This window comes from Lagenorhynchus albirostris, chromosome 20 (genome assembly GCF_949774975.1).
Source record: "Lagenorhynchus albirostris chromosome 20, mLagAlb1.1, whole genome shotgun sequence".
NCBI lineage: Eukaryota > Metazoa > Chordata > Mammalia > Artiodactyla > Delphinidae > Lagenorhynchus > Lagenorhynchus albirostris.
Genome location: NC_083114.1, coordinates 13362006 through 13389513, shown reverse-complemented (window position 1 = coordinate 13389513; position 27508 = coordinate 13362006). Strand labels below are relative to the sequence as shown.

The following is a 27508-nucleotide window of genomic DNA, read 5'->3' as shown; positions in this document are numbered from 1 at the left end:
TAGAGAAATATTTCCCCGTAGTGTCTCCATCAAAAGTGGGAAAATGAAGGACACAGCAAAGGGGTGTAGCCGCGCCCCGGCTTGTGAGCTCACAATCCTGGAGTAGAAGCCCTCACGCACATCCATCCAGCACCTCTGCCCTGCCTGCTATGCAGGGGGCCTGCTGCTCGCCCATCCCCAGCTGGCCCCCGAGGTCATCCACCTCCCTCCCCTGGGCTTCAAGCCCCCTCTGCCCGGCGGGCTCAGGAGCCAGGCCTCAGACAAACTGGCCATCCTCTCCCCTCCCTGGCCGTGGGGATCTCCTTGGGGCTTCTCTGGGGAAGCCCAGTGGCTCTTCTTTTCTGCTGCTACTACCCAGGGCCCTGGCCTGGCAGGACAGTGGCCAGCTTCGTGGGAAACCTGTAGGAGGAGCAGGTGTGCCCATGACCACTGACGTAGGACAAAAGAAAAGGGGCAAGGATGAGCACCCACCTTAGAACCAGAATTCCCAGCAGCCTTGGGCTTCCCACCCAAGAGGCTCCTTCCTCTGTCCCTTCCCCAGCTCTGCTGAAAGCTGGCCCACCAGCAAAGCTGGGCCACAATGAGTGCAACGTAGCGGAGAGTGGGGGTCAGGGAGCACGTTTCAGACAAGTGGCAGGCAAGAGACAAGTGGCAAGCGGATGAGTGACTTAGAAAGAGACACAGGGGCCGAGGAGGAAGCAGTTCTTAGCCATTTTCGGCAGACATTTATTAAGTGCTTGCTGTGTGCCAGGAAGTAATCCAGGTGCTAGAAACAGCAAAGGGCCAGGAAGAGTCAGGGTCAGCTCCTGAGCTGTCAGTGACACTGCACTGACCCTCGTTGACACAGGGACATGTTAACCCTTCAGGCACCACTCTGAGAGCCTGGGCTGGGTCCTTGGACGGGGCCTGCCTAGGCCCTTCCAGCCACCAAAAGGGATTCAGCGACGCGAGACCCCCTCCCTCTTCGTCCAGGTAGACAGGCACACAGACAAGCTCCCCCACACTCCTCCAAACACATTCACACCTGACGTGCCTGGAACACACCTCAGGCTTCGACACACGCGTGCACACACGCACACACACACACAGAGGCACAGCCAGTTTCACGAGGAGGTGGCATGGAGGTACTGCCTACAAGCTGTGCTCTGAGTCACCCACCTCAGCATGAAACTGTCAGGAGTGCCCGGATATCCCCCCGTTAGAGGTTACCTCGAGAAGCTTTGGCCAAGTCTCTTAACAAAATGTGAAAAACGTAAAAGTGAACAAGGGGACAACTGCTTAAGGCTTTTGCTTAGAGAGGGGGTTCTGAGAGGGGTAGGGGTCAGCAGAAACAGACCTCACTTCCTTTACTTGGCCACAAGGCTGTCCCCTTATATGGGCGGGGGAGGGTGGGTGTGGGTGGTCCTCATCCCCTGTGCTCTCTGCATTCCTCCAGGGTCATAAAAATAACGCTATCGCTTGTTAAGTGCCTATGAAGTGCCAGGTGCAACAATGTGCGACTGCTTGACGTCCATGTCCACCTAGCCTCCCGGGGAGAGTATTATTGCCATTTTACAGATGAGGAAACTGAGGCTCAAGACTTGCTTCAGGTCTCGAGATAGTAGGTGTGGTGGGGCCCCTGACCTCTGCCCTTCCCTCACAGCCTCCTCAGCACAGGGAGAAGGTCTCGCTCTGGGAAGGGTTGAGGGGCTGGGAGCGGCCAGAGGCCCTGGTTTGGTCTTGGATCTGCCTGGGAGGCTGAGAGAGACTAACTTCGGGGCTGGACGTGCTGCCTGCAGAGACCAAGGGCCCAGGCGGTGGTTGTGTACCAGCGGCGGGCCACCCTCGTGGAGGACGATGCACCTCCTTCTGGACACCAGGGCCTCACCCCAGGCCTCGGCATGAGGCAGGGCCTGGGCGGGACAGGCTTCCAGAGCCCTCCGGCTCACCCTGACCCCACCCCCACCCCAGGGGAGCGCTGCAGCCTGTGGAAAACCCATCCCTTCACTTTGGGGGCCCTGGGCTCCTAATCCTAACCCCACAGATAAGGCACCTTACTGTCCCAGAGCCCACGAGAATGCACCGTATTAAACAGCCCCGGAAGCCTGACTCTGCTGAGACGACGTCTCAGAGTTCTCTGACAGGAGCCCCTTACCATGGGGGGTCCACAGCCTCACCTGCCCCCCGTGGTATGTATCTGTCTAAATTCATGCAGGCTGATGTGCAAATGCATCGAAAACTCCACTGGGCTTTTTGTGCCGCTGTATGGGACAGTCCTGCACATGTACCCCCAATACTGGATGGCTCCCCATTTTCAGTGTGCTTGGGGCCCAGGGCAGCGGGATGCCCTCCTCACACTGCACAGCCCAGGGCCAGGACAAGGAGGGCTTGAGGAGAAGTTTTCAGCAGGCTGACACCGGGTACAAGAGGAATAAAAAGAGAAACAGAACGGAACTCACAACCTGCTGCCCCATCTATGGCCTTTACGAGGGTGGGAACCTTCCCTAGTACAGGCCCAGGTAGCGAGAGCCACAGGCAGAGGCCAGGAGGGCTTGGAGGAAGCTAACCACAAAGGATCACCTGGACTCAAGTACAGGGAGGCTAGAGAGGAGCGGGGCTCGGGGCCGTGCTCCTGAGCCCAGCGCTCTTCACTCTGATTGAGCCCGCAGGGCTGGGCACGACTTCCAGCTCCTTCCCACCAGAAGCCTGGAGGAGGAGGACGAAGATGGAGGGCCGAGGCCATGTGGTCCCTGCTCCACCCCAGGGCACTCCTCTCAAGGGTTGGGGCGACCAGAAACTTGCTCCCCCAAGCTACCATCGGCCTCTAGGTCCAAGAAGACTCTACTAAGTAGAGCTCACCCCACTCTCTCCAAGGAAGCTCTTGGCTCCAAGAAACAGACACCTCGCCTGTGTTTGCTTCCCTTAGGCTGTTTCGCCCTGATCTCAAGGCCTGGTGGCCCCTGGGGCTGCTGCTCTGAATGGAATGTCCTGACCTAGAGGATAAGAACCAATCATGAGTCCTGGCTCTCACCTTGAGCAAGTTACTCCACCTCCCTGGGCCTCAATTTTTCCAGCTGTAAATTAGGGAGGATAGTATGAACTCCTGGCTTGTTAGCATCATCCAGTGATGGTAATGGGAAAATATGTAACCCATCAACCCTGTACAGTCAGAGCAAAATGACAGGCAAGGGAGTGGGGGGGCACCTGTGGTCCCCAACCCATCTGGTACCCTGCTCCCATTTTCATGCCTCTAATCCCCACGCACTATTGGCCCTAGACTATCTCCCACCCTGAACTCTGGTTTCTTAATGGCTGCTTCTTCCCCCAAAGTGCACACACCCTGCAGGGGGGTGGGAGAGAGAGGCCGCAGCTCCCACTTTGGCTGGGCGGGGCCCTGCTGGGAACAGCACAGGCCATGTCTGTACAAGCTCAACATATCTCCCAGCTGGAAGGGCCCTTGCTAGTCAGCGCTTCCCCAAACTGCACTCCTTTGTCAGTGGGTCTCAAATGTTGGGGGGGGGGGGCGGGCGCCAGAACCACCAGGTGGGGCTTAGCAAAGTGTAGACTTCGGTTTTCCTCTAGGTCAGAGGCAAGGCCCAGAGGCTGTTATTAACCAGCACCCCGAGAGCTCCTGCTGCTCGTGGTCATTGGGCCCCATGTGGAGGACGGCTGTGATGGTTAAAGCCATCCCTTAGTCACAGACCACACCCCCCCGGAGAGGCACAGCCCATCAGTGCCGCTCATCTGACCTTATCTCAACATTTCCCGAATCTGACTATAATGCTGTTTTAAAACATGAGAATGACCTTAACATCTCACAGAACGAGCATGCTGAGGAATGCTTCGGGAAATGCTGATCTCAGGCTCTCTCTTTTTTTAAAAAAATGTCTGTTTAAAACAAATATTTGCTTTTGAGTATCTGAGTGGGTGAAGCCTAGGGAGATTAGGTGCATTCAAAGGGCTCGGGCCTGGGCCTGCCCCTGCCCCTTCCTGTTGCCACCCGTTCCTCCGCCACATCCCGCCTCTGCTCTCTTTGAGCCTGCGGCTCTCCTGGGGTCACCCTGTGTCCTGAACTTAGGAGGAACCCTCAGCATGGTTGACTGGTGACAGGAAGTCTGAGCAGGGATGAAAGGGGGTCAGGATTAGCCTGTCGGGCTGGGACAAGCAGCAGAGGAGGGGATGGCCACACTTCTAAGGTGTCTGCACAAGCCCCATTTGTTTGGGGGTGGGGCGGGGGAGGAAGGTCTTTTCCTGGCCCACTGCCCCTCCCGAGACAGCAATCACACCCAGAGAGACGGTGAGTCGCTGGGTACGACTGGGGCAGAAAATCTTGTCTTGCCTCTTCTTCTCAAGCTCAAAACAGGCACATGTAGTCATTAACTGATATGCTAGAAGGGGCATCCCTTACCAGGAGGAAAATGGATTTATTGCTTTATAAAAAGGAGTCTGATAAAACTTAAAAGGGGGAAAAAAAAAAAAACCAACCACCAAAACAATTCACCTAAAAATCAACCCACCCCTCTCAGAGCTCCCAGGAAGCCTCAGACACATTTCTGAGGGCAGTCAAGGTGGGTGGGTTGGCAAGCCAGGCCCGCCTGGCAGAGGAAACGGGGCCTCGCCCGCATAAACAGCTCCAGGGCCCTTGGAAAGTCTGCCAGCAGGGGGCGCTGTGGCCCTGCAGCCTGGGACAAGCTCCCAACCCTGAGCGGGGCTGGCTCCTGGGCGCTGGGCTTGCTGCGGGCCTGGCTGGCTCCGGGGTGTCTCCGGGAGGATAAGGGCAGACCCCCAGCGCCCACGTCCCACCCCCATCCCACACACATCTCTCATGCACAGGACACGCGCGCACAACCCACATGCACACACACCCCTAGGTCTCTCACAAATCCACCTTCCCACCCGGGCCTGGACCTCCACGTCTGTCAGCCACACCTTCACTTCCACCCCCACGAAAACAGCTGTGTGTATGTGTATGTGTGTGTGCGTGTGCGTGTGCGTGTGTGTGCGCGCGCGCGCTTGCGTGCGCGCGCGCGCATGCGTGTGTTTGTGTGTGGTGCCCCTTTAATTCCCTTCAGGTCACAGACTGGACAGAGGGTGGCAGTGGAGACATGCCCCCGGCTCAGGCCCTCAGGGAGGAGGGAAGGGACTGCTGCTCGGCCCTGACCACAGCTCCTGAGCCACATGTGACCATCCAGCCCTCCATCCCCTCCCCAGGCTTTAAGCCAGGGGGCCTTCTCCACAGGCCTCGAACAGGAGGACAGGCCACAGGGGGCTGGAATCACAAAGGAGTTAGCACCAACAACAGGAAGCGGGTCCTTCCTTCCTCAGGCAGCTCAGACTGGCCGGGGGAGGAGGTGAGGGGCCAGGCGAGGCGGGTACAGACAGTGCAAGCCTTTGTCCTCAGCAGGCGTGGCTGGTGGACATGCAGCCGAGGGGCAGGTGGTGGGCAGTAGACGGCAGACTCCTCTGCTTTGGCAAGAGGCGGAATCTCGACACGCTGGGGGGAGAGGGCCTGCCTGCCCGGGGTCCTCCTGTCTGCTCCTGCAGGCACCACGGAGCCCCGAGGCTCCAGGGCCCCTCGAGGGTGGCTGAGCGAAGTCCAGAGCGCCTCTGCTTCCAGCAGGAGAAGCGCCTGACCGGGCCCTCTCCCATCCTTCCGCCGCAGAGCTCCGAGGCAGGACCAGGGCCCTGGGAGGGAGCGAGGACTCCAACATGGTGCAGGACAGGATCCTAGGGGTGCGTGGAGGTCCTCTGGGGTGGGGAGGACACCGCTGAGTCACTGAAGCAAGGGCGGGACGCCACAGTTCCGAGGTGGTGGGCACTACACAAAAGCCTCCCGGTTGGACGAGCCGTTGAGCTTGAGGAAAAGCTTGTCGTCTTCCCTCTTCTGCTGCAGTTGCCTCTCCAGCTGGCGCCGGTAGCAGATGAGGTAGAGGGGAAGGCAGAAGCCCAGCATGCTCAGGACAAGCAGCCCCACGTTCACCTGGGGAGGCAGGGATGAGAGTCGAGTCGCCACCAAGGGCGGGGGAGGGAGGCAGCAGGCAGGGGCTGTGGTCTTTGCAGAGCCCAGTTCCAGCCCCTTCCTCGCTCTCAGGTTTGGGAATGGGGAGAAGGTCACAGGAGAGGAGAGGAAAAACAAACAAGGAGTTTCAAGAGGTTGGAGGTCCCGTCGTTCCACATTCCAGCAACAGAATTCCCCAGCTGTCCACGGGCCGGGCCACCATACTGTACTGATCTGAATCTCTGGGGCGGGGGGGGGGGGATTGGGACAAGCTCAAAGCACCTGGTTAAGAATCTGGGCCTTTGGCAGGAGGAGCAGGGACAGCAACTTGGTTCGATTTACCCCAAAATCAGGTCCAGAAAGGACACTCTTCTCCTCTTGTCCCTCTTGCCCATTCACAAGGGGTTCCTGAATTGATCCTAACCAAAGTTCCAAACTGCCTGTCCCGGGGTTCTAGAAGCCCCCGAGTGATGCCTCCCAGCTCCCAACCAGCAGAGTGGGGCGGATGCCCATAGCCCTCTGCCCCGCGATCCTTCTTACCCACAGGGGGTCTCCTTGGAGGGGACCCATCATAGCCAGAAACAGGGGCTGCTGCAGGAGAGCGAAGAGCGCACTGACCAGGGACTGCAGGCCTGTGAGGCTGCCAAACTGCGTGGAGGGGTACCTGCCGGGGCAGTAGAGAACCTGTCACCACAGGGGGCCATGCTCCGGCTTCCCACATGCTCGTTCGCAGCCTGGCCCCAGGTGCCGGTGCCCCCAGGCTGCACCTCCGGTGGCAGAGAAGAGGTGGGAATGGGGTGTGCATCCCTGGACCGCTTTCTGCTGAGCAGTTCTGCAAAGCGAATTTGTCTTTTGGACCAGCGTGAGGCCCCGGGGCCCGGGGGTGTCTGGCCGAGCCAAGTGGGAGGTGCGGTGCCAGCCGGAGTCTGCAGCCTGTGAGCCGGGCCCAGCGGGCAGGTCGGAGGCTGGGCCCGGCCTGGCTGCACCCTCTTCCAGAGGAGCGTTGTGTAATCACGGAAACATAGCATCACAGCCCTCGGACGAGGCCCTCAGACTCTGCCAGGGCAGCCACAACTTCCTCCAGGCCCGGGGGGTAGGTGGGGGTGGAACGGGCAGACCTGGAATGACCCCCATGGGATACTGTTGAGAGAGGGAGCGAGTTCCGGCAAAACCTTAGCCAGATTCTGCCAGAATTCTGGGGCCATGTCAGGCATCGTGGCCCCGGAGGTGAGAAGGGACTCCTAGCAAGCAACGGCTGGAGGAACGGGCTAGTCTTTGGGCGGAGGGAGACAGTGGATGGCGTTTGGGTTCCAGTGTGTGAGCCGAGGCCCGGCCCAAGGAGAAGGAACAACTATGGTTCCTTAGGCACGTGTGGCCTCTTGGAAAAGGAGGCAGGTTTCACTTTAGCCAAGGCCTAAGAAGGCTGTGGACAGAACCAGCCCTCTGAGGCCCTGGGTGGGATCTGTCAGGCACATCCTGGGCTCAGCTAGTCATGTCACTGCCGCCGCTGAAGCCCACTGGAAGATCACCGTTGAGCTGTGGGCAGCTAGAACCCACCCCCCTGCCCTTCCCATGAGCAGCCAGAGGCAGCCTCAGAACCCGGCTGCGCAGCAACAACGAGCGGCACCTTGGCTGGGGGAACTGACTTCGTGTTAAATGCCAAGGCTTGTGGGCACCCAACTGTCTGCCCACTGACCTGCTCCTGCCAGGTATGGCCTTCCCCTGACACACCCAACAGAAGCCCTGGTACCTAAGGCCAGAGGATGAACCCCAAGTGAGCAAGATGGCCCCCTTCAGGCCCTCAGTCCCACCAGGAACCTCCCTCAGGTCATTCCCTTACCCTCGGCCACCAGGCCACCCACAGCTCCCAGGACTTACACAGCGGCATAGAGGCCCCCGACGGCAGAGTGGATGAATCCTCGCACAATCGTGTGCAGGATGAAGGAGAGGATCTGAGGGAGGGAGAGCAGAGTGTTGAGCAAGAGACAGGGAGGGCCTCACCTTGTCCCCTTGCCCCACAGCTCCTCGGGTCCTGAGCGGTGGGAGTACTGGCGCCCTGGAGTCAGCTTGTACCAGCTTTCCAGGGCCAACTCCTGAGTTGCCAAGAATTTTGAGCCGATTTTAAGTTAAACACAGTCACTACTAACAGTTCAACTGTAATAAACGTACAATTCAACAAATTACCGTTGACCCTTAAACAACACGGGGGGCTAGGGGTGCCGACCCTCCACGCAGCCAACAGTCCACATATAACTTAGAGTCGGCCCTCTGTACCCACAGTTCTATATCCTCGGATTCAACCACCCACGGATCACGTGGTACTTAGTGTTTACCATTGAAAACCATCTGAGCACGAGTGGACCCACGCAATTAAAACTTGTGTTGTTCAGGGGTCAACTGTACGTTGAAAACAAAGTTAATGAATACTCAAAACCCAGCACATCCTAATTATTTTATTCTGTTTTACCATTAGCCGTGCTCTTAAGGTATTTTGTTTCTTCGAAAATTTTTTTATTTTTTTAGTTTTGGCTGCACCGCATAGCTTGCAGGATCAACCAGGGACTGAACTTGCGCCCTCAGCAGCGAAAGCGCGGAGTCCTGACCGCTGGACCACCAGGGAATTCCCGCTCTTACGGTTTTTTGCTCTACTGTAAATATCGTATGATGGTGTGTTGCTGTGTCTCTTTCCAACTCCACAGCTGGTGACACCGTATTGGCTGATATCAGCCACGACGAGAGCACTTGCACCGTGGAAATTGGCAAACACTAAAACCCAGGGCTCCCCCCATCCCGCCCCCATCTAGAGTCTGCTCTTAAGTGTACGTATGGACATAGCACTAAGCAGGAGGTCACTAATCACCACTCCTGCCTTCGCGGACCTGAGGACTGTGCCCAGGTCTCCCTGCCTGGCCACCCAGGCCCTACTGGTAGATGGCTGTCCCTCTCCCCTCTAGCTCTGCTTTCCTGAGGAAAGGTCACTGCTGGCAAGCTTGGCAAGCTTAGCAAGCACTTGTTAACGATTCCTTAGAGCCACGAGCTGTCTCCTTTGCTCCCAGGACCCTTTGTTTGCTCTTTGCACACAGCCCTGCCATCGGGCTCAGCGGCCAAGACCCGTTTCCGGGAATGTGGGCAGTGGAGGCGGCGAGGGCTGCTCCTGCGGTGCTGCGAGAGGGCTGTGCCTGAACGCGCACCCGTCCCTCGGCGGGCTCTGCTTTCCACTCCAAATGCCTTGCTGCCTTTTCACAACTTGCCTTTCAATAAGAACTGGATAAAACACAAAGCAGATGACTGTCCTCACTGAGCATTGCCCCGCGACTGGACAAGGGTAGTCAGGGCAAGGGTCTGCCGGTCTTGCGGAGAGGGCCACCACCAGGAGGCCGGGAGGGCACCAGGGAGGCAGCAATACTCCCATCTGGAACTGGGAGAGCCTCCCATGGTTTACTCTGGCTGCACGCGGTGTTGGCACAAACACATGGCAGCACCTGTGGGTGGTGCACACCTGGGTGTTCAATGAACTTCTACGTGCGGCCACTTGTAGAAAGGGACTCTTGCTTTCCTCCTGGACCTGGTCCAAGATACCATCTGGACTTGGGTCACACCCATCTGGAAGCAATGCCATCACTTCTGTCCCTTCCAAGTTCATACATTTGGGGATTAGAACTAGAACACTTCTGTGGACCTAAGGGTGGAGCCAGGCAGGTAACGAAATCTACCTTTCTCAAACTCTCTGCCAAAAGTCAGCTTCCAAAGGCACTGGAAATCTCGTGAGAAGGAATTAAACTTTTGAACCCAGATGCCAAGGGATCGTCGGTCTTGCTCCCCTGTACTGGAGGAGCAGACGTTCCCACCAACGCCACAGACTAGCCAGAGTTCTTTGGACATCAGACTTCAGCTGTTCGAGCGCATGCAAAACGGGCAGCCACACAACTACACCACATGGTTCCAGAAACGGTAAGATGATGGTACTCATGGTATGTAAGATGCCTAAAGACCGAGAAGAACGATGTACTTTCATAGAGAAGAGTCTTCTGTGAAAGGCAATCTGAGTTCCATTTACACCTTGCTCCCGGCATCACGCACGTACAGAGCCTGGCAGGTAGGGGGCCCTTTGGTAAATCACAGCGGGCCGGTTGATACGTTGGTTGGTTGAATTAAACAAATGAAAAGTCACTGTTCTCTTTGCTGAGCGAGCACTGTTCTCTCCCCCATGAGACATCACGCACCTTTCAGTCTCGTCACCCCATACCCCACCTGGCTTCTCCCTCTCCCCATACCCACCTGTAGAGGCAGGTTGGGAATGAGGCAAGTCACCCCAAAGCCCACGAGCAGCAGGTTTGTGAAGGCGAAGGCCCGCATGGCGTTGGTGATCTTCTGGATCTGCCGGTCCCGCTTCTTCTTCTTCTCACCCCTGTGGAAACGCAGAGCACACACCGGAGCTGGGGGCTCCCTGGGGGATGGGCTCTCCCAGGAAGCCAGGTCCCGGGAGTCACAGCTTGTGGACAGCGCAAGACTCAGAGACCACCCGCAAGCATGTGCTAGGGACTGTGGGGGCTAGACCAGCACGAGGGACACTGCCCACTGCACCCCCTGGACTGAGCGCGGAGTGTCAACCTCAGTGGAGAGGTCGCACGCGAGAAGGCACGAGGAGACGGGCGTCAACACCCTGCGCTGCTTCGGCGAAGACTGAGGTCCGATGATGGGGAGGGAGGAGGACAGTGCACCCAGGTCTGGATGTGGCAAAGCCTCCTTCACTACTGGCTCCAACTTCACCTGAATCCTGCAGGGAGCTGACACTAAGCCAGATAATAAGCCAAAAAAGGGAGTGAGTGGATTTCTCCTTGGGCGGCAGGAAGGGGTGAAGGAGAAACGAGTATGCGGCAGATGGAACTGGAATGGGCACCAACAGCCTTCTGGCTGTAGGACCTGACCTACATAACAGAGCATTCTCTGTAATTATTTCCCTGTGAATTCACTATTACTGATTCCAGCCTCAACACCCACAAAGATACCCCACGGACAACTGTATGACAACCAAGGGCTCAGAGATGTGCAGGGAGGCCCAGACCCACCACTTACTCCCTATGTGACCTCAGGCAAGCCACTCAGACGCCTAGCTTCAGTCCCCTCATCTGCAAAATGGGTCTAACTCATCGAGGTGCTGGGAGGCTTACCTGAGATGTGCATTAAGGGCTTGGCACAGGGCCTGATACAGTAAAGAGGAGCTTATTGTACTAAGGTGGAGTCAGAGAAGACAGCATTTAACTCATCCTCTGATCTCAGAGCCCAACCCTTCTGTAAAGTAGGGCTCCGGTCCCTTGCTTAATTCTCACAGTCATGAACAGATCTATTGACACGTATTAAGGTTATAGCCGTTTACTACTCACACCCAGTGGAGCAGACCTTGCAGGCAAACAGGACCACTCTGAGGATGTCTGCCGGTGTACTACGTGTGCTAAGGACCACAGAGCAGCCCTAAAAGCAGGATGTTTGATAGCTGTCCGCACAGACCTTCCTCTGCTTTCTCTCCTCCTCTCTTCGAGCTCCGTGCCTCCCCAACTTTTGCATACAAAAGACTTTCCTTACAGAAGCAACAGACCAAAATGGGTGCTGAGCTGAGCGCGGGCAAGAGCAGCTTTGAGCATAGCCCTCTTTCGCCTCTCCTGCTAACTTTAAAACCTAACCCACCCACCCTGATGCTGCCTAACACCTGACCGGTGGGCTTCTCCCTCTGGGGGCCTGGGCCCGGGGCACGAGCTCCGCCTACGCACTGGTTGGCGTCTTTCTCCTCGGGCTCCTCAGGGCCATCTTCACACTCCTTCAGCCTCCAGTCCATGATGTAGCCGATGACGGGGGCTGTCAGCAGGCAGAGCAGCTGGAGCACACCGAAGATGGAGGTGTAGAGGCCCACTGAGGATAAAGACGGGCTGGGTCACGGGGGCTGCCGGCAGAGGCCTGGGGTGGGCGCTGGGCAGAGCCTGTGACCCCACAAGCCCTTCTGGGATCTTCTCCAGAGCCGCCCCCTTGTCACTGTGGGTCATGAGGGGAGCCCGGAGACCTTAACCTCTGAAATCAAAGCCACCCTTTTCTTTTCTCCAAAGTCCTCGCCTATTTCCAAGAAACGGCTAACGAAATCCCGTATGTCACAGTGACTTCCCCCAGAAGCTCCAGGAAGTCTCTCTGACTTTGGGAACCACAAAATTACCAATGCCTGGGACTGAGGTTTTGTGTGTAACTGGCCGTCAGTTTTCTGCCTCTAGAAATATACCAGGAAGGCACCACTCACAAGGGCACTGACGTAAGGGCTTCAATCTTCAAAGAGTCTTAAAATTATGATGGGATTTCTCAGACAAACAGAAGCTGAATGCTGACTGCCCCACCCCCAAACACAGGTCTGGCCGAGAGGGACGTCTGGAGTTCAAGGAGAGGTGTTTCTCAGTTGAACAGAGACCGGCTAGGAGAGGATGTCATGTGTTCCCTGACAGTCCCCCGTCCCCCGCCCCCACTGGCTTACCGGTAGCCATCACTGCATCAAGAAAGCAAAAGTGAAAAAGCAGAGAGGAGTGAGGTCAGCAGCAGAAATGTCACAGGTTATCACAGGGGGATGGGGCACGGAGGCAGACTAGCTCTGGGCCCAGCTCACACGCCATTTCCCACCAAGCCCCGACTCTCAAGAGTGCCCAGCGCGGGTGTCTGCGGACGTTTTCCTGCCGGCTGGGGCCTCACTCGTGTGCAGCTGGTGCCTCGTCACAAGCGGGCTGGCAAATCAGGCCTGTGGTGTTTGCGGGGGACCGTGATGGGGAAGCAGCGTGGGTGCAGAAGACCTGGCAGAACCTGGGCCTCGTTGCCCTTGTTCCCTCCGAGGGCAAAGAATCTACCCCACACCCAGCCCAAGTATCTCACTAGCCAGCGCTGGTCTCCCATCCACCTACTGGCCCCCTGACCCTGATAGCCAGACATGTGTGTGCGCGTGCGTGTGTGTGTGTGTGTGTGTGTGTGTGTGTGTGTGATGTCAGGCACAACTGCTCAGAGGAGCAGGATGGGGAAAACCAATGCCCTGTCAGCTGCAGACCGAATTTCCTGGCCCAACTTCCTCTACTTCTTGAAATTGGCTTTTTGAATGCGGGAAACAGATGGAAAAAATGCCTCTTGAGCAGCAAGTGTTCTCAGAGAGTAAAAGGCCATGACTCAGCGGCAGGGAGATTTGCCTTCCAAGGGCCAGTGAGGGCCCTTCTCTGTACCAGTCAGAGTCTCCACCTGTCTGGGCCTCAGGGTTTACAATAGAGGGCAAAGAGACACGCGAGGTCATCTCTCCCAAAGCGTGGCACACAGATTTTAATGAATGTTACATAATAAAAGGGTTCCTGGGGTAGAAATCTAGGGGAATATCATTGGACGAGACAAAGCTAAACAGGTGCTTTTTCTTCCTATCTTTGCGTTTGCTACAAATTATTGCGAGGGCGCGTGATAGGATTTTTCCACATTGCTTCACGTCCGAACACCCATTTTTGGAGTAGCACCTGCATTATCTGTGCCTCTTTGTCACCTTCCCCTTTTGCTAAGGCCAGGTTTCTCATCCTCTTTAAAAATGTACCAAAAAAAAAAAAATGTACAGTGCCTGGCAGATCTTCCCGGGGGCGGGGGGTGGGGGGGAACCAACCCAAACATTGCACACCAATGAGACAGCCAATAAAAAGGATTTACCAGATGTGTTTGTCCCGCTTAGGGATAACTAAAGCTGACTCAGCTCAGGCCCGGAGGAAGTAATGACTTTCTTTGTAGAATCCCTCTCATCAGCTTGTGTGTTCTCTTGGAAGAGTGGCAGGTGGGTTATCAGTTCTGTTTACCAGAAGTAACAAGCCTGGACTGGATTACCCACGAGGAAGGCTCCACCTGGCTCTGCTTCCCGGTTCAGGGCACAGATCCTGTGCAGGCCCAGGAGCCCCAGTCTCCAGCCGCAGTAGCCCAGCCCCCATCTCGGCCCCCAGCCTCTCCACCCGGCACCCCTGCGGTTTCCCGGAGAATTCTTGGCGTTGGGTTTGACAGATAGCCTTTCAACAGGCTCTCAGGTGGAGTACCGCGTTCTGTGCCGTGTTTTCATTTACGAACACACACGTCAACCGTCCCCCTCAGGCAGCAAAAAACACACCCCCACACCCCAAACACACGTAGTTATTTTAGTCCTCTCCTCCCTCCTAAACCGGGAAACTCCGATGGGGACATGAAAGGACAGTTGGGCCCGGCCGTGATGAAACGGCTCTGACACACAATCAGGCCCTTGGATTCTGCCATCTCACGGCCCTGCTGGTCCAGCCCAGCCGGGCAGTGGGCTGAACCTCAGGCGGGCAGGAGTGGCCACCGCTCGTGGGCTGCGCCCCGGGGCCTGGAGGCCACCTACCTGCGTCCTGGTCGCCGCTGACCAGGAACTGGAGGATGTTGTTCATGGCGCCCATGTAGAAGATGAGGCGCAGCTGAGTGACGCACATGGTGACCAGGCTGAGCAGCAGGATGGGGCTGAACACGCTCTGCATGAACGAGGGGGCCGCTGCGGGGAGAAGAGGGTGCTCAGGGAGAAGCGGGAGGTGCCGCCGTGGCCACGGCCCACCCGCCACCCCGGGGCTGGGCGCGTGGGGCTGACAGCCCTGCTTTGCCGACCAAATCATGCTGGATGACGTGGACGGCTGGACGCAGGAGTCAGGCCACCCAGCCGTACGAAACAAGCTGGGTGAGACCCTCAGCCTCGCTGACCCTTCGTCTGTACGGCAGGCTGGATGGTGCTACCGGCTCTTTTGGGGATGAAATGGGGATTAAGGGGGATGGTACCCACAAAGCCCTCAGCGGGAGCTGGTCCCCCGAGGGGGCTGCAGCTTCCACGTCTGGGCCGGCCTCCCCCTCCTTGTTGCTGGGGTGCGGGTGTGGGTTCAGGAGCCCCTGCTGACGGCTCAGGCAGGCTTGGGAGGTGGGGGCCGCACGCGGTACCTGCGGCATCGGGCTGGCACTTGACCTCCAGGTCGACGGTGGACAGGCACAGCTTGTGGCCCTCCTGCAGTGCCGCCTGCTCCTTGGCGTTCCGCATGGAGCTGCCCACGCTGAGGCGGCGCCCGACCGTGGTCACCTGCTTGTAGAACTGCTTCCCAGTGATCTTGTGGTCGAAGCCCAGCCAGCTGAACTTGATCTTCACCCTAGAGGCCACAGGAGAGTGTCTGTCGCGCTGCCAGGGCCCCTCGCCGGCGTAGGGGTGGGAGCAGACCGCACGTCCACTTACGTGTAGTCCATGTCCTCTGGGCCCGGGAAGGGCTCCAGGGGCCAGTTAAAGAAGCAGTTGAGGAAAACCAGCCCGGAGCAGCCGGCCCAGACCACGAGCATGACGATGAAGGAGGCACCGAAGTCGTAGATGACCTGAGAGGCACAACGGGGTAGCGGTTGGAGTCAGGGCAGGGCGGAGGGCAGAGTTAGCAGAGGGAAGCCGGAGCGGGCAGCGGGTAGGGGCACCCAGCAGTCCTGCTCTCCCTGCGCTCAGCTGCGAGGGGAGGCATGGCCCCATCAGCCTGGGTGTTTGGTCGTCAGGCACCTGCATTCCAATAATCTTAGCTCGCCCTGGACCAAATGCCTCCAGCTTGGACCAAATGTCATCTCCTTGGAGAGGCCCTCCCAGACCACCCATCACTGTCACATCACTGGCTCACAGTGAACAGCCCTGGCTGAGGTTTTTGACTTCTTGATTCATTTCCTCATCTGTTACTAGGCCAGCTCCCTGAGGAACCTCCAGCCTCGTCCACTGATGTTCCTCTAGTACCCTGAAGCATACACACGGTAGGGGCCAGAAAAATACTCAAGGAATGAACAGTTGGAAGTCTCGCTTTGCTCCTCTGTGAAATGGGTGTGACACTGGCATGTACCCTCATGGTGTCAAGGTGGGGGTCAAGCGGGTAGAGGGCTCAGCACAGGGCCTGGCAGGTGAGAAGCCTGTAAGCCTGTTAATGTCATTATCGCCATTGATTTCCAGCACAAGAGTCCCCAGAGTAGTGCCAGACAGCAGCCCAGCTACCCAGGGAGGGGACCAGCAGTTAGACACGGAGAAGAGGAGGAGGGGGAACCTGTAGGCTCCTCTGCACTCCAGAAACTCGAGGACCCCTAAAATCCACAGACGTCTGGCCCCAGCCCCTCCAAGCGCCTCGAAGTCCAGGCGGCCGGCCTACGTCTTTTCGTTTTGTTTTTTGGCTGCGCTGTGTGGCAGGCAGGATCTTAGTTACCCGACCAGGGATCGAACCCGTGCCCCCTGCAGTGGAAGCGTGGAGTCTTCACCACTGGATCCCCAGGGAAGCCCCTGGCCCACGCCTTCTGTGACTCCTCCTCCTCTCGCCCTACGGCCTCTCCCTCTTGGATTTGGAGCAGGAACTGGGACTGATGAACAGTGAGGTGTTTGCTCCCTCCTGACCCTGTGTGACTTCCACGGGCTCAGAATCCTGCCTGGGAGGGAAACAGCTGAACCAACTTGGCTGCGAGCAGCGCTCTGGCAGTGGGGAGCAATATAGCCCAACAGCAACAGGCCTGGGGGTGGGGGGACTAGAGTTAGACTCAGGACTGGGGACAAACACTCACCCCCTTTCTGTCCCCAGGCCTGAAACGCAAAGGCAGCCTTCAGTCACACCTTGCAGTGATGTGCTTGGATTTCCCAACCCCCTCGCCCCTCCCCCAACCCCCCCCCCACCCCGCCCCACGCACAGCAGTTTTCTTTTCTTTTTTCTTTTTTTTTTTTTTTTTTGTGGTACGCGGGCCTCTCACTGTTGTGGCCTCTCCCGTCGCGGAGCACAGGCTCCGGACGCACAGGCTCAGCGGCCATGACTCACGGGCCCAGCCGCTCCGCGGCACGTGGGATCTTCCCGGATCGGGGCATGAACCCGTGTCCCCTGCATCGGCAGGCGGACTCTCAACCGCTGCGCCACTAGGGAAGCCCCAGGTTTCTTTTCTTACCCCCATGCTGCCCAGGTGCATCCTGCCCCCAGATGGGGCTTGGGGGAAGGGGGGGCCCCAGCACCCACAATGACTTCCCTCTTCTGGGAGCAGTGAAGGAGGCTTAAAGGAGGCCTCTGCTCAGACACTAGTACACACGCTCACCTTGACTCCTGGGAAGGTGACTGCTGAGGAGGCATAGGATCCAATCATCAAGGCAATAAACGTGGACCGAAGGTCACCAAACATGTTGGGCAGCTGAAAGATAAGAAGCAAGGGAGACTTCTGCTGAGAGAACAGACAGGGGACGGATGAAAGAGGAGGGGAAGAAAGAATCCTGGCATCCTCAGGTACCATTTCTTATCTACTCTCCTCCCCGTGTGATTCACGGGGGCATCGGTCCAGGGGTAATCGCAGCTAATCGAAAGTTTTTTCTTCCCAGACTGAGGTTGATAAAGGAAGGGAGGAGAGTAATACAGAACTCAGACTCTGCACATGAAGACAGAGCTGGTAGACTTCCTGGTTGGCAAGCATCCCTCCTCTCTTCTCTGGCACAGGCCAGGTCCTTCTGCCTTTGCAGGGTTACAGGAAGATGCCAGCAAGCACAGCTGGGAGCCTGAGGCAACCCTCAAAGGGAGCAAGCCTGTTAGGAATAAGAATCTATTTGAGGATGACATCATTTTATAAATAAAAATATCCGTGTCCCAAAAGGACCAGATGTCAGCAAAGGCTGCTTTTCTTGCTGAGAAGAGTAGGTCTCTGGAAGGTGCCAATCAGAATTCTATAGCCCCCAGGGCGGATGAGGGGGCTGGCCCGGAAGTCCTGTGTCTGAATTTCTAGGTCCAAGGAGGGCTTTCCCCTTTTCCATCTGGAAAGAGCAACGGCAAGAGAGGCTCAGGCTCTCTTCCCTGTGAGGCCGCTCTTCCCATCTCACAGCAGCTTGCTCTGGGCCCGTCCAACACGACTGCGAAGCTAAAACCCCCAGTGATTCCATAGAAATCCAGACATGGTATAATATGGCAACTCGGTCATGGATCCAAACAGACATGGGGCAAAGCGTATCCTCCTCAAACGGCAGTCCTGGCTGCTCTTGCTAACCTCAGGGGCGCTCGTACCGCGTGCTGAAGGTTTCCCAGCCACACCCACAAGGTCCCTGGCATTGAGAATCGCTCCCTGGATCTGCCAACCTGTTTCACTGAACTCAGGTGTTTCTATGGACCTAATATATGTTCCCCTCCCCCTTTGTCTGGAATCATTTTGGGGTTTTATCAAACACAGACCACGTGATGGCTGCCCGCAAGCTAATCTGCTTTTGCTGAACGGAGGCGGTTTGCATGTGTTTATTTACCTGCCCCTCATCATTTCTGCCTGTTCTGACCACAATTAAAAGTGAAGGAGGGGCATCATCAAAATTTAAAATGTGCTTCAAAGACACCATCAAGAAAACGAACAGAGGCACAGAAGAGAGAAAATTTGTACAAATCAGCTATCTGATAGGGCACCTGCATCTGCAGTGTATAAAGAACTCCTACAGGGGCTTCCCTGGTGGCGCAGTGGTTGAGAGTCCGCCTTCCGATGCAGGGGACATGGGTTCGTGCCCCGGTCTGGGAGGATCCTACATGCCGCGGAGCAGCTGGGCCCGTGAGCCATGGCCGCTGAGCCTGCGCGTCGGGAGCCTGTGCTCCGCGGCCGGAGAGGCCACAGCAGTGAGAGGCCCGCGTACCGCAAAAAAAAAAAAAAAAAAAAAAAAAAGAACTCCTACAACTCAGTAAAAAAAAAACCATATATAACCATTTTTAAAATGGGCAAATAGGGCTTCCCTGGTGGCACAGTGGTTAAGAATCCGCCCGCCAATGCCGGGGACACGGGTTGGAGCCCTGGTCCAGGAAGATCCCTCATGCCGCAGAGCAACTAAGCCTGTGCACCACAACTACTGAGCCTGCACTCTAGAGCCCACGAGCCACAACTACTGAAACCCACGCGCCACAACTACTGAAACCTGTGTGCTACAGCTACTGAAGCCCGCATGCCTAGAGCCCGTGCTCCGCAACAAGAGAAGCCACCGCAATGAGAAGCCAGTGCACCATAACGAAGAGTAGCCCCCGCTCGCCGCAACTAGAGAAAGCCTGCGCGCAGCAGTGAAGACCCAACGCAGCCAAAAAAATAATAATGATAATAATAAAATAAAATAAATTTATTTTAAAAAATGGGCAAATAGACATTTCTGAATAGACATTTCTCCAGAGAAGACATACAGATGGCCAATAACCGTATGAAAAGATACTCAATATCATTAATCATAGGGAAATGCAAATTCAAACTACAATGAGATACTGCTTCATACCCCCTAGGGTGGTTATAATAATAATAAAAAAAAAACACAACACATAATAACAAACGTTGGTGCTGATACAGAGGAATCAGAACCCTCCTACACTACTGGTAGGAATGTAAAATGGTACACAGCCACTTTGGAAAACACTGGCAGTTCCTCAATTAAACACAGAGCTACCATATGACCCAGAAATTTCACTCCTAGGTATATATATACCCAAGAGGGATGAAAATATATGCCCATGTGTACATGAATGTTTATAGCAGTGTTTTTGGTTTTTTTGGCTGTACCTTGTGGCATGCAGGATCTCAGTTCCCCGACCAGGGATTGAACCCACACCCCGTGCAGTGGAAGCGCAGAGTCTTAACCACTGGCCTGCCAGGGAAGTCCCCATTCTTTATAATATACAAAAAGTGGAAACAACCTCCATGCCCATCAATGACTGGATAAGCAAAATGTGGTACATTCACACAATGGAATATCATTCAGCCACAAAAACAAATGAAGTATCGATACATGCTATCAATACAACGTGTATAAACCCTGAAAACATTATGCTAAGTGAAAGAAACCAGTCATGAAAGAGCACAAAATTGTATGATTCCATTCATATGAAATGTCCAGAACAGGCAAATTCATAGAGACAGAGAACAGATTAGGGGTCGCCTGGGGCTGGGGTGGAAGAAGTTGGGAGGAACAGGTAGAAATGCTGATGGGTACAGAGATGTGATTTGGGGTGATATGATGGATTCTGGTGATGACTGTGTAACTCTATAAATAAACTAAAAACCATTGAACTGTATACTTTAGGTAAATTGTATGGTATGTGAATTATGTCTCAGTATCACTGTTAAGAAAAAAAAAAACATGAATAAGAGACTTGAGATGTTTTGGGATCCCAGGATTTAAAAGGAACATGAATTAATCTATAGTGTACGGCCAACAAAGCCATCCTATGGCATGAAGCCAGCGTGGCTCTCCAGCCTACCCGAAGAAGCCCCAGCACACAAAGATCTCTTCTTCCAGCCCCTGTGTCAACTCAGTCTTCTCAGAGAGGGTCAGAGGGAGAGAAGGAGCATATGGAAACTCCCCCAGGCAAAGACAGAGGAAATGTGATGTGCTCATGGGGGCCCAGGCACATCCGAGTGAGCACTAAAGGTGCACAACCTCACTCTTTGCACACCTGCCTCCCAGGTATGCTGTGGTTCAGAGGACATGCCTCGGCTTCTGAGCTCACATATTCGGGCTGTGCCACGCTGGCTACTCCAGCGAGGCAGCCTCAGGCATTTCTGGGGCCACATCTGCCCCAGGGAGAATCCAAAGATTAGTTCTGCTTGTAAGGAAAGAGGAAACTGTTCTAGCCTGGGATGCCACTCCAGCCTCCACAGGGCATGTGAAAGGGGTCAAAGAGGGCTTAGAACCCAACCAGAAGAGCAGATGGAGGAGAGAAGCCACTCGGTGTAGTCAAGCCAGGAAACACTTTTGTTGCAGTTGTCACCTCTGGGTAAAAAGAGTGCCCCCAACTTTTTGACAGGGCGAGGGGATACTTCTGAAGAGCAGACTGCTTGCTAGTAGCCCTTTTCCTTCTACCCTAACCCAAGCTAGAACAGAACAACAGGGGCTTGGGGCTAGTGGGCAACTCTGACCTCATCTTCTGGAGTCTTCTCTCCAGAACTGGATCCAGGACAGGCAAGAACGGGAAGGTGGGAGAGGAGACTGACTTGACATCTGGTCCTGGATGAGACACTTGCCCTCATGCCTGGAAAAGGGCAGTAACCTCCAGCTGCCCTCCTTGCTTCCCTGCCTCTTCCTGCCTGGAACATTCTTTGCAACATCCTGAAAATTCTCCTCTCTAACATGTTATTTTAGTCAGCAGGGCCATTCCTAGGGTGTACAGAGCCTCAGGGCAAACCACGCTATGCAGCCTTCTTACCAACATGTATTGCGATTATTTTTCCTGATTAGAAGAGCAATGCGTGTCCATTGTAAAACATCTGGAACAAAGTACACGTAAAGAATGAAATAAAAATTCCCCTGATATAGCCATGTTACCATTTTGATATATTTCCTTTCAATCTTTTTCCCATAAATACCTATAGCTTTGTAACCAAACTGGGATCATATGCTACATATTATTTTCTAAACTTTTTCTTTTTTTACTTGATATATTATAAATATTTTGTAATTTAGTATTCATCTTCAACATAATTTGTAACAACTGTTTGGTATTTCCTTTTCTGGATGGTCTATAATTTATGCAACCATTTCTCTGATGTTCTCAGAGCCTTTTTAATTTTTATCATAAATAACATTTTAATGAACATCCTTGAAGATAAACATACATGCATATAGCTATGATTTCCTTAAGGTAAATTCCCAAAAGTAGAATCATTTGGCAAAAGGGAATACACATTTTTAAGTTTTTGTGATACTCTGTGCCAAACTGCCTTCCAGAAAACTTACACCAATTGAAATTGAAAAAACTTACATTTATTGATTGTTAATGACTTTGAACATTTTTTCTACGGTTTTTAAAATCAGTCATTTATATTCCTATTGTCCTTTCTTCCTATGAGGATGTTAATTTGTTCATATTGATTTGGCATAGGCTCTTTATATATTAAAGACCCTCACTGTTTGTCCATATACTGTAGGTATGTTTTCCTAGTTTGGCCTTTAACTTCTTAGTTCGTGGTGGGTTTTTTTTTTTTTTTTTTTTAACCAATATAAGTGCTTAAATAGGTAGTCAAAGTCTGTTTCAGCTTTTAGGGACTACCTAACGTTTGTGTCAGATGAAATCTCTCTGAAAACAGTATCAAGGATGACCCTGACCAGCGAAACCCAAAGCATAAACATCCTAGCAGTAGTCAATGTGTGGTCACAAAATAGCAAGCACAGGAGACAAGAAGGTTTCCCTGGGGGCATTAATTATTTTTCATATGTTAATACTAATTGTGTTTTATCCTTTAAGCTACTTCCTTCCCTTCCTCCCAAAGCTGTCATGCCTGCCAGAGGAAATTTCCCCCATTTGCTGTGCCCAGGAGCAGCTCGATCAGAGGATTTTTCCTTATTATTAAGTTGTATAATAATGTAACATAGTTATGTTAATATACTAAATCATATAATAGCATTATTATTATAATAGCAACTATTATTATCCTAAAAGCCCTCAAAACATCCTTACCAGCTAGGTGTCACTTTTTAAAAAAAATAAACTTATTCATTTATTTATTTTTGGCTGTGTTGGGTCTTTGTTGCTGCGCGCAGGCTTTCTCTGGTTGCAGCGAGCAGGGGCTACTCTTCGTTGCAGTGCGTGGGCTTCTCATTGCGATGGCTTCTCTTTGTTGCAGAGCACGGGCTCTAGGTGCGTGGGCTTAAGTAGTTGTGGCACGCGGGCTCAGTACTTGTGGCACGTGGGCTTAGCTGCTCCGCAGCATGTGGGATCTTCCCAGACCAGGGCTCGAACCCGTGTCCCCGGCATTGGCAGGCAGATTCTTAACCACTGCGCCACCAGGGAAGTCCCAGGTGTCACTTATTACCCTCACTTAATGGTACAAAACTTTAGGATTAGAAAAGTCAAGGGACTCCCCCAAGCTGGTAAGGGTCAAATTTGGAATTCAAAGCAGGTCAAGCTTACGTGCATAGCCACTGGGTTACTCTGTGTCTTGGAAAACTCACATGGCCCTTGAAGGGTACACACTTGATTTGGGGGACCAAGGCACTTACCCTTACCTCTCACACCTCTCTGCGTCCCTTATTAAGCATTCTGTTTGCTCTCCCCACTAGAGATTTCTTAGATCCTTTCCGATGCTCCTTTTAGACCTACCTGCCTCCTTCTCTCCCCTTGACCTTCCTTGGCCGACCTCCCCACAGTCCAGGGCCACACTGTCAGGTGGACTTGCATTTGGCTGTAGACTCTCTCTTGTTTCATCTTCTTGTCTGAGTCTCCTCCCCCACTGGTCTCCACATGGCCCTCCCTCCCTCCCTCCCTCCTCTCTCCTTCTGCCTCTGCCTGACCTCAGCTGCACATAATGGCCACTCAGAAGCCCTGGTGATAGAGTGAGTGGTGGCTGAGTACTGAGCAGAGTGCCCTAGTACCGGCTTGAGGGTCGGGCGGAGGGGCAAGAACCATGTCTTCTGCCAAGTAGGAAGCTGTGGCTGAACTGCAATGACAGATGCGGGGAAAACACTCAGCAGGGGCGGCTTCCTGACCCTGGGCTCACAACTGCACTTGCAGGTGGGGGGCGCAGGCCCCCTCCTGGGCTCTGTGTGCTTCCCACCACCACCCCTGCTGCCTCGGGGAGAACTAGGGCTGGAGGGGGCTCAGCCGGGCAGAACCGGCCCTCCGTGCTGGCCTGGCTCACATGGGGAGGCCATCCCTGCGTGAGCCGGTGGTGACTCATTCTCTCAGCCCCTGGGCTGCACTGTAAACAGGCTGTGTGACCTTCCCAGAGGGGAAAACAGCAGCTGCAGATGGCCCCTCCCCTGGAGTGCTGGCCACAGAGGCTGCTACTGGATGAGAATCACCAGAAGCCTAGGCTCCAGCACGGTGAGGGTGGGCCGTCCTCCTTGGAGGACCCTCTTTAAGATGCCTCTCTTCCCAGGGCCCCCCAACTCAGGCCTGGGGCTTGCTGGCGGGCGGGACAGAAGAGCCACTGTGTAGCCACCTGGCACCGACTTTCCAAATCAGTGATCTCCCCAGCCCGCCAGCTGGGTCCTCAGGGAGCAGCCGCGTGCCGCGCCGGGTGGGCGAGGGGCTGGCATTCTGGTCCTCAGGCCCCTTCCAGAGGTGAGCCTTGTCCACAGGTGGCGGCGGTACACACGCAGAGCTCTGTGCAACCTGAACAGGCCAGGATCCAGGTGCCAGTCTGGACAAGCGGACTCGGCAAAGCCGGGCTCTTTTCTAACCCTTCCCAGCCAACAGCTCCAAGCACACACTGCCCGGAGAAGGTCCTGTGGTCACCTTTCCGCTCCACTGCCGAAGGGGTGAGGCGGAGGGGCTCCACACCCCAGTCACCTCATCCGCTTTCCCAGCCAGGTCCATCCCCGATGTCCCCACTACACGTTCTGTCCACCCCTGAACGAGTCACGTGCTGGGGCAACTTCGGAATGTGGTGCACTCTGACGGGTGAATTTTTCCCAAGCCAATGGTGATCAGCTGACTGCTTTGGGTTCTCAAGGCTCAGAACAGAAACCCAGAGGCAGAGCTGGCTCTGGGCACTGGGAGGGTCCAGCTCACCTGGCACCTGGGGCACGTAGGATGCCTTGGGGACCCTCTCCTGGCCTGAGCAGGAATGCTAAACTCCCCCACACACCCCCAGGGGACATTTGCTTCACTGCTGTACCCAGAATCCGCTCCCTCCCCTTCTCTCAGGTGTTTGAAGAGGGATATTTATTTCTCTTCACACCCAGACCCCAACTCCCGTGGGATCACTTCTTCCTCAGGTTCAAAGTAAGACTTCAATAAATCAAATAGGGGAAGCCCACAGAGAAATTTTTCATTAAGGAGCCTGGCAACATTTTGTCATCACTTTTCTGGGAGGGTTTCAGCTCAGAACTCCCCGTCTCACCCACACTGACAGGGGTAAGAGGAATGAAGTGGAAATGACATGCTCACAACACTGGCGGCATCTGTGCCCATCTCTAAGCAACCCTGGCCCCGGATCGTCGGATGGCGGCCCAGAGATGCCGCCTCCGCCACCGGCTGGTGTTTTCCTCGAGCCAATGAAGCGAGTTAAAGACCTGAGCAAATGCGAGGCCTTGAGCAAACAGACCAGAGTGTGCCGTCCAGATGTCCAGGGGGGAGGCTGAGGCTCGGCACCTCGGGGTGTGCCCTGCACCACCAGTGACCCGCACCCTCCTCCTCTGAGGGTGTCGCATTGCCCGGGGCCCTCTGCGGCAGGGACCTGGGAAAGCCAGTTCTAGCCATTAAGCAGCCCACCTGGCGTGGGATCCAGTCTCTGCCCTAGGGGACGGGACCACCTATGAGTACACACCTCTCTGGCTCCGTAGGGAGGTCTACAGGCCTGTGGGGAGAAGGCATTCTGCCATCTTGGGGCCCCCTCTCCACCAATGGGGGTAGCAGCTCACTGTCTCTGGTCATCTTTATTTATACCACAGCCCATGCAACACAAAACCCCTTGGGACTCAGAAAGTCCCCCAATTAAGATTTCCCTGGCAACATTCCCCCCAGATTCCCAGGTTATTACGGAGTGATTACCCATGGACCCAGAGCTGCTCTAGGAGATTTGATTTAGGAATCTCCTAAAGGCGACCCTGAAGACTCCTTTGTCCCCCCAGTTAGAACATGGGTGGGAGACCCAAACAGAAAGTACCGTTGTGCTGCTAGCTCGGCGTCTCCGGGAGCCGATCCTGACAGTTCTGCTTTCTCAAAGGCCTGGGCTGTGTCAGAACAAGATTCAGCTCTGCTCAGCAGAAGCCTCGGCCAGCCCAGGAACATTGCCCAAGAGCTCCAGCCCTGCCCTCACTGACCTGCTTCTCATTCCCCTTTCGGGGTCTGTTCCGGAGAGGCTCCTTATCTGAGGCCTCACAGGACAGAGGAACGCCCAAGGAGGTCCCTCAGGCCAGGGGCAGCGTGGGGAGGAGGAAACAGATGACATAAAAAGTGCTTGGGGGCTTCCCTGGGGGCGCAGTGATTAAGAATCTGCTTGCCAATGAAGGGGACACAGGTTCGAGCCCTGGTCCAGGAAGATCCCACATGCCGCGGAGCAACTAAGTCCGTGCGCCACAACTACTGAGCCTGCGCTCCAGAGCCCGCGAGCCACAACTACTGAAGCCCGGGTGCCTAGAGCCTGTGCTCTGCAACAAGAGAAGCCACCACAATGAGAAGCCTGCACACCGCAAAGAAGAGTAGCTCCCACTCACCACAATTAGAGAAAGCCCGCGCAGAGCAACAAAGACCCAACGCAGCCAAAAACAAATAAATCAAAAAAAAAAAAAAAAAAAAACCTTAAAAAAAAGGTGCTGGGGCTTCCCTGGTGGCGCAGTGGTTGAGAGTCCGCCTGCCGATGCAGGGGACACGGGTTCGTGCCCCGGTCCGGGAAGATCCCACATGCCGCAGAGCGGCTGGGCCCGTGAGCCATGGCCGCGGAGCCTGCGCGTCCGGAGCCTGTGCTCCGCAATGGGAGAGGCCACAGCAGTGAGAGGCCCGCGGACCGCAAAAAAAAACAAACAGAAAAACCAACCAAAAAAGGTGCTTAGACAGTTGGGCCATGAAACTAGAAGGGGAGTGAGCAGGGGCTGGGGGTGGGTGTCACCCCTGCTTTCCAACAGGGAATTGTGACTGAGCAGCTTCTTGGTGCCTCTAGACCAAAGGTTGTTGGACGTCTTCTGTAAAGGGACAGAGATTAACTATTTTAGCTTTTGCAGGCCATGTGGTCTCTGTAAGACTTCACTCTGCTGCCACAGCACAAAAGAAACAAGTGGGAGCGGCTCTGTGCCAGTAAAACTTTGTTTACAGAAACCTGCAGTGGCCTGGATGTGTCCTGGGGGCTGCAGCTTGCTGACCTCCGCCCTAGATCCAAGAATGGGGACCTTAGAGGACAAGCCACCAACCTCCCTTAAACAGATGCCTGCCAACCAAATGCTTCAGGTGATGATTAGATGGTTTTCTTGCCTGGTCACTATCTGGGCTGTGCAGCCTTTACCTCCCTCTGGGAGAGCCAAGAGCTAACGGGAACACTCCTGCTGCAGTGCGTTTGGCTTCACACAGACCTACTAGAGGCTGATGAAAGCAACAGACCCTCCTCTAGAAAAATGCACCTGCACGGCATGTGTGCGCACATGCAGACACACACACACACAATGTGCTTGCTTGCTGAGAATCTCAAGGGAGTGCCCAGCCCTCCTGAAGCTTATTCATGGACCGCCTAGAGGCCTAAAAAATCCTAGGGTAGGGCTTCCCTGGTGGCGCAGTGGTTGAGAGTCCGCCTGCCAATGCAGGGGACGCGGGTTCATGCCCCGGTCCAGGAGGATCCCACATGCCGCGGAGCGGCTGGGCCCGTGAGCCATGGCCGCTGAGCCTGCGCGTCCGGAGCCTGTGCTCCGCAACGGGAGAGGCCACAACAGTGAGAGGCCCGCGTACCGCGAACAAACAAACAAACAAAAACCTAGGGTAAGACCCCTTGCTCACTCAGAAACAGAACTAATTTTTTTGTATGTGAGAGAGTGCTCAAAAACACACACAAAAGAGAGAAACAACCCTGTAAAAAAAGACAAATGACACA

At 54.9% G+C, this 27508-nt stretch overlaps 1 protein-coding gene across 12 annotated transcripts in view; it reads right to left on the bottom strand.

Annotated features, from left to right (window-relative positions):
• Nucleotides 1-4379: 4379 nt before the first annotated feature.
• The window catches only part of SLC43A2 (solute carrier family 43 member 2), a 39008-nt gene continuing 15879 nt past the window's right edge, over nt 4380-27508 (bottom strand). For 8 of the 12 annotated variants that reach the window (XM_060135948.1, XM_060135949.1, XM_060135958.1 and 5 more), the window contains 9 exons: nt 17093-17185; nt 15240-15373; nt 14954-15156; nt 14373-14519; nt 11746-11884; nt 10256-10385; nt 7856-7929; nt 6518-6641; nt 4380-5959 (listed from right to left, as the gene is read on the bottom strand). In XM_060135948.1, the coding sequence (XP_059991931.1) occupies nt 5798-5959; nt 6518-6641; nt 7856-7929; nt 10256-10385; nt 11746-11884; nt 14373-14519; nt 14954-15156; nt 15240-15373; nt 17093-17185 (1206 nt within the window). In that variant the 3' untranslated portion in view covers nt 4380-5797. The other 4 variants (XM_060135960.1, XM_060135959.1, XM_060135951.1 and 1 more) reach the window with 4 other exon arrangements.